This window comes from Hemicordylus capensis, chromosome 7, assembly GCF_027244095.1.
Source record: "Hemicordylus capensis ecotype Gifberg chromosome 7, rHemCap1.1.pri, whole genome shotgun sequence".
NCBI lineage: Eukaryota > Metazoa > Chordata > Lepidosauria > Squamata > Cordylidae > Hemicordylus > Hemicordylus capensis.
In genome coordinates, this window is record NC_069663.1 from 33,060,721 (window position 1) to 33,075,918 (window position 15,198).

At 52.6% G+C, this 15,198-nt stretch overlaps 1 protein-coding gene across 1 annotated transcript; it reads right to left on the minus strand.

Moving 5' to 3' along the window:
* Window positions 1–5,110: 5,110 nt before the first annotated feature.
* Window positions 5,111–9,437, minus strand: MARCKSL1 (MARCKS like 1). Its single transcript, XM_053268403.1, has 2 exons — window positions 9,071–9,437; window positions 5,111–6,643 (listed from the first exon to the last, which is right to left on the minus strand). Exons 1-2 carry the CDS (start codon window positions 9,161–9,163, stop codon window positions 5,984–5,986), a joined length of 753 nt encoding a protein of 250 aa, XP_053124378.1. The 5' UTR covers window positions 9,164–9,437; the 3' UTR covers window positions 5,111–5,983.
* Window positions 9,438–15,198: the final 5,761 nt, after the last annotated feature.

Below are 15,198 nucleotides of genomic sequence, written 5' to 3' on the forward strand. Positions count from 1 at the left end.
TTTTTGCCATGTTCAGAAATCTGGTAGACAAAGTGATAGCTGGACCTATAGATGGGAGGGAGCGAGCCTGAAGATTTTTCTTGGGAGAAATACATTCAAAAAATGGGCAAGAGAAGTGTGGTGCTTTCAACATTTTTGGAGTCTCACAACGTGCTGATTTTTGTGCACAACTTTGGGACTTTTTTGCAATTCAGAAAAAGGAGAGAAATCATGGCTGAAAGTCCTGCAGAGAAGCAAGGCCAGACACAGAACAGTTTGGGGAGTTTGAGCCGTGCCACCAGCCCATGTGAGGCTTTTTAACATGAAGTTAAGAAGCATGCCCTTCTCCTCTTGCAAGACTGAAGCAGGGAAGAATGAAGTGTATTAAGAAGTGCAGCACTGATTCGAGAGAAGGTACGTTGCTAAGATTTCATCTACAATGCTAGTGCATTTATCAGGAGTGATCCAAGGTAATGCAGCCTTGCTCCATGGGCTGCGGGGCCAGCCCCCTTTCAAAACCAACCACAGCAAGCTCTGGAAGGGAGCCAGCAGCCTCTCCTGCTCTCTTGATGCTCCTGGCAGGCTTTCCAAGGAGTGCAAGGGGAGGTATTCCCTGCAAAGCTTGCAAGGGTCAGCTTGGTTCCGTGCTGCTTTGCTGGTGCTCAGATAAGCCTTGCCTCACTTCTTGGAAAGCCGGGCCCCGCTGTGCCTTTCCGCCCCTGCGGCCACTTTCTTCCTTAGGTGAAGTTGCTAGCTCATGGTGCTCCCCGACCTTGGCTCCTTAGATTTTGCTGCTCTGCCACTCCCACCATCCCTGTTATGGGTGGGGATGAGAGGCCAGCACTGGGAGACTCCAGGCTGGATGCCTCTAGCACACACTTGACTGGCTGGCAGTGACCTTCCCGCGCTCTCCCAGCCGTACCCAGAGGTGCTGCCAGAAAGCCTAGCCCCACCCCAGGAATGAGAGGGAGTTGTGTCACTTTCTGAGCCAGGTGTGCCGAGAAGAGTCTGGAGGAGGCCAACATCTCTACCTAAGCCACCTGTGCAGGCCCTCAGCGGGGGTTGTCCACACCCTGCCTGCCCTCTGGCCGTTCAGCAGCAGGCAGAGGGGACCTCAGCCCAGCACCCACCTCGTGTGCAACCTTTGCTCCACAGAGACTCCTCTCTGCACCATAAATATTTGCATCAAGTTATTGCCTGCTTTCTCAGAACCAGGAAGTATATGCTGGCCATAAAACAGCAAGGTGGCTAGTGTCGCTTAGCAGAGAACTTGAGCAAACAGTTTTTATGCAAATAGCGAGCAGTTTTCTGTCAGAATCGAGAGCTAGTCCCGCAAGGGGCAGGAGCAGGGTTCTCTGCCCTGGGCCCCCAGGTGATGTTGGACTACAACTCCCATCATCCCCAGCCACCTGGGGGCCTCAGGCTGAGAACCCCCTGCTGTAGAGGAAAAGCCAACCCTTTCCAGGATAGCTGTGCTGATCATTCAGAGTCCCCCTCCCTCCTCTGCAAAACAGTACTCCTTCACACTGCCCCAGCAAAGGGATTGGAAAAAAGCTAGCACACAGACCAGGACAATCGATGGGGTTGCATTGCCCCGGCACCAGTAATCCTGCAGGGCAGGCGAGGAACTCAGTCCCAAGACTAGGCCATTATCCAGTCCGGGAGAGCATCCGGCAAGACCTGGAGCAGATGGACACGTTGCAACACATTGCCAAAACACTGGCTGAAAACCAAGCAGGAGCTGAACTCGCCGAAGTCTAAGGGTGCTTTTCAGGAGGGGGCCCCTCTTGGCAGCAGGCATTCTACCCAGGGGCACCATCCACAGGACCCAGTTCTACCTTTTCACAGAGACATTCATCCCCTCCTTTGCCCATACACAGACTGGAGCTGGCAGCTTGAATCGGCCAGAGGACAAACGCCAAGAGCCGCAAGGAAGGGGGATACGGTAGCAAAGTCCCTACAAAGACTGGAGGAAGGAGCTGGCCGTTCAGCCTGAGGCAGTCAAAAGGGCAATGCAAAAGCAGTCTCCAAATCTCTGGAGCAGGCTTGTTAGAGAAGCAATGGGTTGAAGTGGCAAGGAAGCAGATTTCAGCTGGACACATGCAGGAGTTCTTCCTAGCTGCAAGGGCTGTTGGGACAGTGGAACCACCTGCCTCATGCAACAGTGGACCCTCCTTCACTCGCGGTCTTCCAATGGAGGCTGGATAGCCGCCTGTCTCGGATTCTGCTGCAGACTCCTGCAGTGAGCACAGGGGTAGACACGATGACTCCTTCCCACCTGGAGCAGGACACACGTTTCCATCTATGCCCTTCTCTGATAACACGAAGCGGGGCACCTTGAGATTTCTTCCAACAAATCCCTAACCTTCTATGCATCTACATGGTGGGTCACCAGCCTCAACAGTCTCTCCATATTTAAGCAGATGTACCTGAGCAAAACCGAGTTCTCCTCATCCTGCTGAGCCATGACTCTTACTGGGTGACCCTACTCAGTCACTCTCTGCGTAACCTTCCTTGCAGGGTTATTGTGAGGAATAAAAACCAGGTGTGGGAAGTGGAAGAAGATCAGGCAGGAGAAATGTATGCTGCTCAAAGATTCTCATTAAGGGTGTGTGCAAAAACACACAATTTTTAGGAGCCTTTATTGCTACAACCCACGCACACTTACCTGTGAGTAAGCCCCACTGAGCATAGCAGAACTTGCTTCTGAATAGAGGCAGGATCAGGGTCAGAACTGTTTACCCTGGATCAACAAACCTTGCACAAGGGTCTCGCTTCTATACAGTCCTGTCTGTGGCAATAGAGAAACAGTTCATGATCGAGGGGAAGCCGTGGGGAGGAAGGGGGAGAACAGTCACAATTCATTCACGGGCCGACTGGCTAGGGTGCTCCCCACCCACTTCCCCAGCTTCAGCATGGCAACAAATGCATGCCCCAAAAGGTTCCCTCCAGAAGCTAGAGTTTGGTCCCCCTGCACATGCGTTCCTAGCCATGGCTCGGACTACAACTCCCATCATTCCTTTCAACCCTTTGTGGCTGGGGACGATGGGTGGAACTGCAGCCCAAAACCTGGGGTCCCAAGGCCGGTTACTCGTGGACACTAGTCCACAGCGCTGAGGAGGAGCACCTGGAAATGCTCCCCACACCCAATTAATGATGGCAGCAGCTGTGCACAGAAATCCCCACTGGCTCTGCGCCACTCATTTCTGCTCAAGCTTAAAGCCCCTTTTCTTGCAAATGCAAGTCCGGTTTGTTACAGATGTCAGGCACAAAATGCCCTCTGCAGGGCTCTCCCTTGTTTGAATGGCCCCCACCCACCCAACTGGCTTCTTTAATCTTAGGGAGAGGGGAGGTTGGGGCTCTTCCCTCCACAAAAGAGCAGTCCTGAAGAGGCTTCTCTGCCCCTTCCTCGAGGAAGACAAAATGGCTGCCACACACAGAGTCTTCCACAACATGGGTGATGCTCGACAAGCATACCAGGCAGAAGACAGTTCCCCCTCAAGGGAGTAGGGCTCTGCTCACAGCATTCAGACTAGCTCCCTTCCAAAGAATTAAAGAGAAGGGCAGGTCCTGGTGGGCTCGACAGCTGCCAGTTCTGGCTGTCACAAAAAGCCCTCCCTCGTGCCTCAAGCCTCCCTTCTTGGGGACCAAGATATGCTGGGCTTCCTAAGCAGTTTAACCGCCAGGGCGTGGCAGCTCGCAGGGCTTGCAAATTCAATATTTTGACTAGATACTGAACCTTGTTTATGGTTTCCCAGAAATTGGGGCGGGGGGGGAGAGAACAGGTCTAGCGACACCAGGCACACACCTCCACCAGGAAGGTACACACCTTATTTTTACCTGGTTGGTATTCAAAGTCCAATCAGTCATGCCAAGCTGGTGAGAAGGGGCAACCCTTCCTTTCACTGCATACAGTCCTAGGTTCAATCCCTGGCAGCATCTCCATTGTCTGCTGCCAGTCAATGTAGCCCACACTTGGTGAACCCAAAAGGTTCTCAACTGGGGTCCTCAGATAATGCTGGGTTTCTAGTCCAACATCAAGGGACCCAAGTTTTGAGACCCCTCGGGTTAGCCAATGGTCCAACACAGCAGGAACGAGCTTCCCTTGTACCCTTTCTGTGAACTAGATCTGGGGGTAGGAAGGAGTGAAGAACAAGAGTGCCCCTATAACTCGAATAGCCTTAGATGCCGGTTGACCGTGAAAATGCAGTTATCTGGTCTTTAGCAAGTGTCCGAAGCACATTACAAACAAGTAAAGCTCCTAAGCAGTTCACCAGACCACATGCAAAAAGCCATCTGTTCCTTATTAGGGGACCAAGAGTTAACAGGCAATTTAGACCCAAAGTTGTCCAAGAGAGACGGAGGCTAGAGGAGAGCAGAGCCTTTCCAAGAAGCAGGGCGCTCACATCTGGACGCTAGAGGTTCTGAAGGAAAAGCCGCCATGAGAAGGAAGGAGACAAGGACCAGGTTATCGACTCTTGCCACCATTTTGAGGCTGCAATCCTATGTGCTCTACCCCTAGGTTCAGCAGGGCAGAATCCAAGGTGACCCTGCTTCTGCCGTGTAGAGGATGTGCTACTACTCCCTCAACTCTGACGAGCTTCTACAGAGCCCTGGTAAACATTCACCAGAGTTTGACTCTGGGAGGCCAAGAATAGATGGAACTGCTATCTAATGCACAGAATACACTTCCATCACCCCTGATTGGTCTAGATTCTAGTCTAGTGCCCACCCCGAGGCTCTCCAGCTGTTGAACTAGAGTTCCTATCTTCCCTAGCTGCAATAAATTGTAGCTATAGAGATGATGGGAGTTGTAGTCCACTGGAGAACCTCCCCTTCGTCACCTCTACTCTAGAGGAAGGTTTCCCAGCCTTGGGTTCTCAGATGTTGGGAATATAACTCCCATCATCCCCCAGTCACAGTGGCCTTTGAGTGTTGTAGTAACATCTGGCAACCTAAGGCTGGGAATCCCTACTCGAGAGCATCACCCTAGATGAGGGATGGAGTGGACAGGCTTCCAAGCCAGAAGACAGAAAACTCAGCAAGATCACCTAGCTGCCAACCAAGCTGTACCAACTTCGTGTGAAGCCCTTTAGCCTCCCCCAGATAAAAAGGAACCAAGTCTAATCCATAAAGGGGTCACCATTTATTCCTTTCAAATGTTACAATAAGACCCATACAACTTTATTTAGGAGTTAGAAAATTGCAGATCAGAAGTTGGGTCATTAAAAAATTATTTACAGAGACAACAAAAAAAAAATTGAAGTCACATCATACAACCAGCACTCTCCCTCCCCCAACACCCACCCCCACCCAACTGACCCCCCTCCCTCAAATAAACCCAAAGAAGTTCTCCCTCTGAAGTCAAATTAAACACAGTGACTTACAAGCTTTATGGTTTTAAGCCAATAGCAAGACATTATAAAAAACTAACCAGATTAGCTTTTAAACTGTTGGTTTCTATAAAAGCACAAAATACTTTTAAATGAAGTCAGAACCAGGAATGTAAACCGAGAAAGATCGAGAATATCCATCCTGAAGGAGGAACGGTCAGTTGCTGGCTTATTGGACTTTCTGAAAGGGCTGCTTTGAGGATTAGTAGGAACGGAAGATCCGAACACACAAAGACCTGGGGTGTTGAGAATGCTGGAGTCTCATTAAACTGAGCAAGTTCCAGGTTGGTCCAGGGACAGAAATCCCTCCAGACAGTTTTTCCCTCCCCAAGGAGGTAAGGAAGCCGACTCCTGAGTGGTAATAGTGGCTGTGCTGGTACTGAGTATCCAAGCAGGTGGCTCTCTTTTTTGCTTAAGAGTGTTGGAGGAGGAGTGAGACAGGGAGGAAAGAAAACGGGGGAGAAAAAGCTCATCAGTTCTATGCTGAACTTTGCAGAGAAAGACTCGTGTGTGTGGTGTATGTGAACAAGGCAGCAATTCCGAGGGGTTACTGGGAAGAGAAGGATGGCACAAGTCTTTTCTTTTAAGTTAGGTGGACAGCAAGCCGGGCTCTACTCTTCCTTCTGCGCAGCAGCCCCTGGCCCGGGACTGGACTCCACCTCTGCTGGTTTTGAGGTCTCTTCCGGCTTCGTGTCCTCCGGACTCTCTCCGGGAGGCTGCTGCTTCTCTTCCTCCTTCCCTTGCTCCGCACTCCCCTCTTCCCTCTTGGGCTCCGCTTCCTGCTGACTCTCGGCAGCTGCTGGGGCAGAAGCAGCAGCAACGGCTTCAGCGGGGGCAGCCGGCTTCTCCTCGGGGGTCTCTTCTTTGGTTGTGCTGGCCTGCTCTGTCTCCTCCACGGCACAAGTTGGGTTCTCCTCCCCCTTGGCTTCAGCCTTCCCTTGCTCTTCGCTGGGAGAGGACACGGCCGAAGCATCCCCAGACTCCTTCTTGGCCTTCCGGAAGGAGATCCCGCTCAGCTTGAAGGACTTCTTAAAAGAGAATTTCTTCTTCTTCTTCGAAGTTTCTTTAGAAGCCGCAGCAGCGGCAGAAGCTCCATCAGGCTTGGCGTCCCCGTCTTCAGCAACTGGAGCTGGCTCAATAGCATCGCCACTGCCCGTTTCTACCTTGGCTTCCTCCTTGACCGGCTCAGCAGACCCGTTGCCGTTGAGTGGGGTGGCTTCTCCATCGGCTTGGGGGGAAACGTCCCCATTGATCTTCACGTGGCCGTTCTCCTAATTGAAGAGATGGGATTCACTGTTAGTTACTGCTTTGTAATCTATTTATTTCTAAGAAGATCACTTATGAACCCAAATGACACATTGCACCACAGTGACCTGGCTGACATATATCAGCTCCACTACCCGCACTCCTACTTCCTGGGGACCCAGCAGTTAGCAAAGGTGTCATTGTTCTCTGCAGACAGTCAACAGCAACCACCAGGCATGCCAAGACCAGCTGAGCTTCAGCCATAGTAGAAAACCGAACTCTGGGTCCTGGAGAAAACCACCCTTTTGCTAATGCAAGAAAAATACATCAGCACCAGACCCAGCAATGGTCATCAGGGTGTCCTATGACAGGGATGCTGCCAACTACAACTCCCATAATCCCCAGCTGCAACTGGGGGGGTCATGGGAGCTTTAGTCAACATCTGGAGGTCACCATTACAGGGCCCCTGTTGTAGACACCCCATCATCTCCCTCTCATTTTTGGCTTTTCTGCAACATATCTGTGCTCCGTGGGGAAGACACCCCCAAGGAACTGGGAGTCAGAAGACTTGGGTCACTTCTAGCCCAGAGAAATGCAGGCACACTTATGCCTCACTGAGTCCCATGCACACTTTACTTGGAGCCCCACCGGACTCTTGGGATTTGCCTCCCTGCAAGTCTGCTGCGCATGGCTGTTTTCACAGGGAGATGGTCCATCCCAGCTCAGGCACACCACCACCTCCGCTGCGGGTGTTGGCTAGCTCGCGTCATCTGCATAGCATTGCTCTGCCCTGGACGAGGTTTTCCTAGAAGGCACCTGCAAGATATGCCAGAGCTAAAAGATGCTTTTAGCATCGGTTTCTCTTACCGAGCCAGCAGGCTACCGGCGGGAAAAGGGGCGGGGGAGAGCGCCGCATACAACACCGCCACCAGGTGGCGCTAGCGCTCCAGTTGCGCCCCCAAGCGCCCTGGAGAAGATGGGTTGGCTGCGCGCAGCCAGACAATGCGCGGCGAAAGTTGTTACAGGAGCGAGCGCAGGGGAAGATTCTAACCCGGGAGTTGCGCGGTTTCTCTTCGAAGGGAAAAAGCCCCTGCGGAGTTCTCCACTTGCTGGTGCCAAGGCTCGAACTCGCTACCTTTCAAGCAAAACCGCGGAGACGTGCCACATTCGCGGGCTGCGAGCGCTCCCCCGTTGCACCGAGCGAGCTTGCAAGCTAGCAAGGCGGCTCGGGAAGGCACGCGCTTTACTCGAGGCCCCCGCCGAATGCTGGTTCAAGGCGGCTTGCGCGAGAAGCCCCGTCGCAAGCACGCCTCTTCAGAAGCCAGCCCCACCGAGGCTTACTCGCAAGGAAGCGTGCATAATAGCATTGCCGCCTCGGTCGCCATTTCCGAGACGCGCGAAGCCCCCATGCTTCCCGTCCCCAGCCGGGGGCTTTTCTTTGCTTGCAAAAAAGGCAGGAGGGGCAGGCGGGTGGCTCTCCTCACACACACACCCCGACCCCACAGCGCACGTGCTACATACGATTTATTCAGCGACCGACCGCCCTCCCTCCCTCCCCCTGCAAGGCGACCCATCCATTCGCCCGCAAGAACTCCCAGGAGGAAGCCATCTCCTTCTCTCCCCACACGCCGCGACTGAGGAATGCAAAGCGAGGCAATCCCCCCTCCCCGCAGTGGGTCGAGACAGCCAGGTCCTCCCTTTGTTTCCTCTGCAAATAGCCCAGCCGCTGCCGCCGCGAGAGAGAGAGGCGGGGGTCCCTCCTCTCCTTTCGCCGAGGAGTTAGCGCCAAACAAAGGCGGACCACGCCACCGACTCCGCCAGAGCCGCGAAGCGCGAGCAAAGCGTCTGAGTCGCAGGGCAGACGGACCCCCCTCCCTTCCCCCCCCCCCGACCCTCTTGCCGCCGAATGGGAGCAATGCAGACAACAGTCCGGGGGGAGGTCTTGGAATGCAACAGTCCGGGGGGAGGTCTTGGAATGCAAAAAAAGAGGGGGGGGGCGCAGAAAAGGTTCTTGCAACAAAAAATCCGACTCGATCGTGTAAAAACGGGGAGCGGCGTCTAGGCGCGCGCCAATAAAACGCCCGATTCCAGGTTCGAGGCAGCCCCGACGGCCACTCCCTTGAAGCGCAGCGGACTCTGGATCGGGTGGGTCTCTTTTCTGCTCCCCCTTTCCCTGGGAGGAGGGAGACAATAGCATCTTGGAAAAGCCAGCAAGGATGGAAGCGATGGCGCCCCTTCGCCCCGGCAGGGGGGCGGGCGGCGGAGAGGAAGGGTCCCGGAGAGGGTGTTGAAGAGGGGGGGCGCAAGCCTGGGCACTTTTACCCAGGAGGAAGGGACCCGCGTGGAACGCGGCGAGGCTCCCTCTCGAGGAAGCTGCTGCCCGGGGCTGCGCTGCAAGAGGCTGCCGCCGCCGGCCCCACCCTAGAGGAGCGGCGCGGGGGGGGCCCGCTCACCTGGCCGTTGGACTTGGAGGGCGAGCCGGCGGCGGCGGCGGCATCCTGGGCGATCACGTCTCCCTTGCCCGCCTTGGAGCTGTGGCTTCCCATCCTGCCGAGGGCGAAGGCGAGTCACGCCCGAGAGCGAGGCAGGGAGCGGGGCGCGCAAAAGAGGCAGGCGTCGGGGAGGCAACTCCGCGGTAATTCCCAGGCCGGCGGCCCCGTCTGCCTCCCACGGGCCGCGGGCGCGAGGCTAATCCAATTGGGGAGCAGCAGCGGCAGCAGGGATCGGCTGGCTCCGGCGGCGCCCCCCGCACTCCGGCTCGTCGGAAGCGCACTCCGGGCAGCAGCTGCGCTGAAGGGACTGCCCGGGCTGCGCCACGGCGCTGGCTAATAAGGACGCCGCGGCGGGCGGGCGGGGCGGAGCCGGGCATTTAAACCCCCGCCCAATGGGAGGAGGCGGCGGCGGCGGGGTGGGGGCTTTTCCCGAGCCCGGCTCAAGCCGGAGTGGGTGGGGCCGGCCAGGGGAGACCCCCGAGAAGGGACCCGCGGGGTGGCACCGCCCGCGAGGAGAGAGTGCCTCTGGGTGATGTGCAGAGCGCCCTTTGCTCCTGCTGCAGCCGGGCTCCGAGCCGCCCGTCCCAAATATTGGCCGCGCCGGCTCCTTCGGCTAAGGCAGGTAGCCCCAACGATTCGGAGCACCACCTTTCGTCGCGGCTTGCTCCTAAGGAAGTGTGGGCAGGACGCAGGTTGCTTTCCATTGCTACCCAAGGCGACATACACAAGAGCAGAAATCGGCCACCACCGGACTCCTCTCCACCCCACCCCCGACCTTATTCTTTTTATAGTCCGCCTTTCTCCCATTCGAGAGCGCGAGGCGGTGTACTAGCATCGCTTCACCGTAGGTAGCCCATCTAAGCGCTGAGTAGCCCTCCATCAGCTTAGCTTCTTCAGCAGAAGGGGCTGCACGAGGTGCCCCCTGAGCAGGTGCTGAGATTTTGTGTTGAATTACAAAGCCAGAGAGCAGGAGCCTGTTGGTTTGAATCCCTTCTGGTGTGTTTCCCAGAATATGGGAAACTCCTGTATCGGGCAGCAGCGCTATAGGAAGGTGCTGAAAGGCATCATCTCATACTGCGCAGGGAGATGGCAATGGTCAACCCCTCCTGTATTCTACCAAGAAAACCACATGGCTCTGTGGTTGCCAGGAGTTGGCACTGAGGACTTTCCTTTAAAACCCACAAGCAAAATACAACAGGGTAATCTTTTTAAACAATTATATTTTTTTTTGTTTTGTTTTTACTGATGATTCTGTACAGAATTTGGAAAGGGTTAAAGAGGCAAGGTTTCCGGAACAGAGTGACTCCTAGCACCTCTCTCTTTTAAAAACACCCCCCCCCCCACAAAAAACACAACACCAAACCCCACCCAGATCTTTTGGGGAGGGGGGTTGCTTTCTCTCCATCTTCACAGGAGCAAGGCTGGAAAGGGCTCAGGAACCAGATGCACCAGAAGGACATCAAGACCAGCCCAAGGGAGGCATTATCCACCCTACAGGTTAAACACTCTCCTAAAGCAGACCTCAAGCAAAGAGCTGAGTGACTGAGAATTTGCCACCAAGACTTTGTCCTGTGGGGCACCCCAGTTGTCCCTCTTGCTTTTAAACATCTGGGTGCTGTCCCTGGGAGTCCAAAGAGCAAGTGTCTTGGTAAGCTGAAGGCCTATAGATAGTCTTCAAATTGTTTAGAGGAGAGCTGGTCTGGTGGTAGCAAGCATGACTTGTCGCCTTAGCTAACCAGGGTCTACCCTGGTTGCATATGAATGGGAGACTACATGTGAGCACTGCAAGACATTCCCCTCAGGGGATGGAGCCGCTCTGGGAAGAGCATCAAGATTCCAAGTTCCCTCCCTGGCAGCATCTCCAAGAAATTCCTGCCTGCCACCTTGGAGAAGCCGCTGCCAGTCTGTGCAGACAATACTGAGCTAGATAGACCAGTGGTCTGACTCAGCATATGGCAGCTTCCGATGTCCCTATGTCCTTCACTTTCATCAAATCTGTGATCAGCAGTTCAGAGTGAATGTCTGAACACAGTTATGGACTTGGGTGGGGGCTAACACAGAAGCCTAATCCACATGAGATGGGCATTATCATGCTGGGCAAAAGACAGCACGTTTTGCCTGTCCTTCATTTAACTTGATCCAGTCTTTGCTGCTTTCTCAGAAAAATTGGTCTCAGAGTAGCTCACAGCAATAGAAAACATCAAACATAGGACATAAATAGGCTGCAGTCAACAAACCAACATATGCACGAACGCAGTATGAATATGCAATAGCCTGTCAGTTATGCACAAACCATTCAATAAATCACACAATGTAATACAGAAACACCGTTCAAAAGCAGTAAGAAAAATTACGGCTACATCTAAACCAGTGTTTCTCAAACTTTTTGGAGTCAAGGACCGCTAAATTCTTCGTGCAGAGTTTCAAGGACCGCTACATTCTTCATGCGCAGTTTCCCGGACCAGCAGTTAGTAAAGGGGTTTCAAGTCTGTCTATCTGTCTGTCTGTCTGTCTATCTATCAGACTTCTATACTGCCCAAAACTTGCATCTCTGGGCAGTTTAGAATGAAAATAATATAAGCATTAAAATAATTAAATTTGGAATCTTTTGCAAACATTGAATATTAGGGGTTCTTAACCTTGGGTCCCTCAGTTAAACTCCCATAACCCCCAACAACAATGGCATTTGGCCATTATGGCTGGGGATTATGGGAGTAGAAGTCCACCAACGTCTGGGTACCCAGGGTTGAGAACCCCTGAATCTAAAAGCCTGGGTGAACAAATTTGTCTCCAGTATGTCTGGAGTGGAGGTGCTTGTGATTACTCAATGGAGAGGGGATGCTGGGCCATTGGAAAAATTCAAAAGCTACATGGGGCCAATGAAAACAACATACAAGCAAGCCCCACTGATGCAAGAGGGAAACAGCGTTCCCTCTCAAGGCGCCTCGACCACAACAGGCAGCTGGGTTTCAATCAACCAACCTTTGGCTGCAAACAATGAGCATGCAAGAACCAGCAGCCCTTCAAGTGGCGCCCACTGCCATACTTTTTCCTCCATGCCCCCGCACCGCATACAGTTTGAAGCTGTAAAGATAGGGAATAAGATAGCTGTAGGAAGATCTCAGCAGCACGTGGAGGCAAGGCACAAGAAGGGTCCCATGCCTCTGTGATACTCTTCCTCTTCCGTGCCATGTGCAAAATTGAGGAAGTGAGTGCCTTGATTTCAGGGGGGGGGGGTTTTTGACTCCCAGTCAGGGACCGGCACTCAACCCTTCGGGGACCGGCAGCGGTCCAGGGACCGGTGGTTGAGAAACACTGATCTAAACCACGGATACCTGATCTGGGGTCCTTAGAAGTTGTCTGCCTACATATCCTATCCTCTTCAGCCACAATGGCCTTTGGGCCCCTCGATGCCCGACTGCAGCGGCCTTCAGCCATTGTGGCTGTGGATGATGGGAATTATAGTTCAACAACATTCAGGGATCCCAGTTTGGGAACCCCGATCTAAGCAACTTCAGCAGAAAAAGCCAAGAAAAACTGCCACTCTAGACTGAGGCTTTTGTCTTGGGATGATTCCAGAATTCTGAGTTATTCTTGAATTCTGAGTGGGCAGCTGTGGCACCTTTCATTGGCAGCTTCTCTTTACTGAGTCAAATCCTGGATTCGTCTAGCTCAGCTCAGTATCGTTTGCACTGACTGGCAGCAGCTGTCCAAGGTCTCAGGCAGAGAAGGGTCTTTCCCAGCCCTACCTGGAGACGCTGCCAGGATCTGCACCTTGAACACGCAAAGCATGTGCGCTGACACTGCACCACAGTCCCTTCCCTTCGGTGTGCAGGCTGTGGCCACTTCTCTCCCTGCCGAGGGTTTGGCCTCACTTTGACTTGCACACTTTGGCCACGTCTTGGATTGACTGTTGCAACACACTTTGCAGGGGATTCCCTTGAAGACTTCTCTGGGAGTTTCAGCGCTGGCAGAATGCTGGGCTTGTTTTCTGGAAGGAAGGGTTGCAGGCAGCAGAATGTCGCACTTCTGGCTGAGCTGGCTTCCTGTTAGGTCCTGAGCCCATCTCAGTGTGCTGGGGATAGCCATTAAAGCTAGCTGCAAAGCCCAGGAGGGCCTCCGGTTCTGTGATCCGGTGCTTCTGCTTATTGGTGGGTGGCTTCACGCCTGGTCCCTTCATGGATAGGAACAGAGGAAGCTGCCTTCTACCGAGTCAGACCCTTGGTCCATCTAGCTCAGTATTGTCTACCCAGACTGGCAGCGGCTTCTCCAAGGTTGCAGGCAGGAATCTCTCTCAGCCCTGTCTGGGAGTTGTTATTATTATTATTATGAATTATTAATTCGATTTCTATACTGCCCTTCCAAAAATGGCTCAGGGCAGTTTACACAGAGAAATAATAAACAAATAAGATGGCTCCCTGTCCCCAAAGGGCTCACAATCTAAAAGAAACATAAGGTAGACACCAGCAACAGTCACTGGAGGTACTGTGCTGTGGCTGGATACGGCCAGTTACTCTCCCCCTGCTCAATAAAGAGAATCACCACGCTAAAAGGTGCCTCTTTGCCCAGTTAGCAGTTGCTGGCAGGGAGGGAGCTTGGAACCTTCTGCATGCAGGTGCTCTTCCCAGAGCAGCCCCATCCCCTAAGGGGAATATCTCACAGTGGTCACACATGTAGCCTCCCATTCAAATGCAAACCAGGGCAGGACCTGCTTAGCAAGGGGGACAATTCATGCTTGCTGCCACAAGACCAGTTCTCCTCCCTCAGGATGTGAGACCTGAGAGCACACAGGCCACACCTCACCTCTGGTGACAGCCACTCCATGGAATGTGTTGCCCAGCCAGACTTTCTTGGCTATCTCCCCATGCTGGATTTCTGGTGACTTTGTTACAAAGCAGGTTTTTGGGGTCAGTTTTTGATGGCAGTTCATGCTCACAGAGCTGGTTTTTTGCCTCTCGGGGTTTTCCTGATTATTTCCCAGCCGTGCTGATCTTTAAGTTAGTCCGATGACGGTTTGGGGTGTCAAGTTGTTTTGATTATTGTTATTTGTATGTAAGTATAATGACCATCCGCTGCTGTAGGTGCCACTTTGAGAGTGGAGAATGAAGTTGGCTCTTGATTATATTAGGAGAAGAACCATAACTCAGTGGCAGAGCATGGCTTTGTATGACACAAGTCCCAAGTTCAATCCCTGGCAGGCAGCATCTCCAGGTAGGCCTAGGAAAGACCCTGGTCTGGAACTCTGGAATGTTGCTGCCTGTTGGTGTGAGACGGAACAAGGGTGTGACTCACAATATAGCAGCTTCCTATGTTCCTATACATTTTAAATAAATACATAAAAATAAAGTAGCTAGCTTCAGATGATCCAAACACGTCAGCCCAGTTGTACCATATCTGGTGCAACTTAACATAACACCTTATTAACATATGGAATTCATTGCTACAAGAGAGAGGGACAGCCTTCAAAAATGATTAAAAAATTATTAAACAAATTCTTGCATGAGAGTCCTCTAAAGCCTTATTCACGTTATGCTCAACGCACATACAACCTGTGTATAGTGTAAGCATGTACAGATCTGTTTGCATGAACAGTTTTTCACACAGTGGCCTGGTTCACACAATTGTTCAAATCTTGTTTTAATGTGGGTTGCCAATGTCAACGTATAGCTAACTTGGCAAAGAGGCACCTTTTAACGTGGTGATTCTCTTTATTGAGCAGGGGGAGAGTAACTGGCTCTATCTACCCCCAGCATAGGACCTCCAGTGATTGTTGCTGTTGTCTATTTTTAGATTGTGAGCCCTTTGGGAACAGGGATCCATCTTATTTATTTATTATTTCTCTGTGTAAACCTCCCTGAGCCATTTTTGGAAGGCCGGTATAGAAATTGAATAAATAAATAAATAATAAACATGATTGTGCTAACGCATGCCAAGGCAAGAATCTCAAATTCATCTCGGGACATAAACCACTTTGCCATGGGCTCATACAATCAGGCTAATGTTGGTAACCCTCATTAAACCTAGATTGTAAGGCCATTCACACAATCAAAAACTGTGTCCTTCCTGAGGTTGGGAGCTGTGTGTGCTCC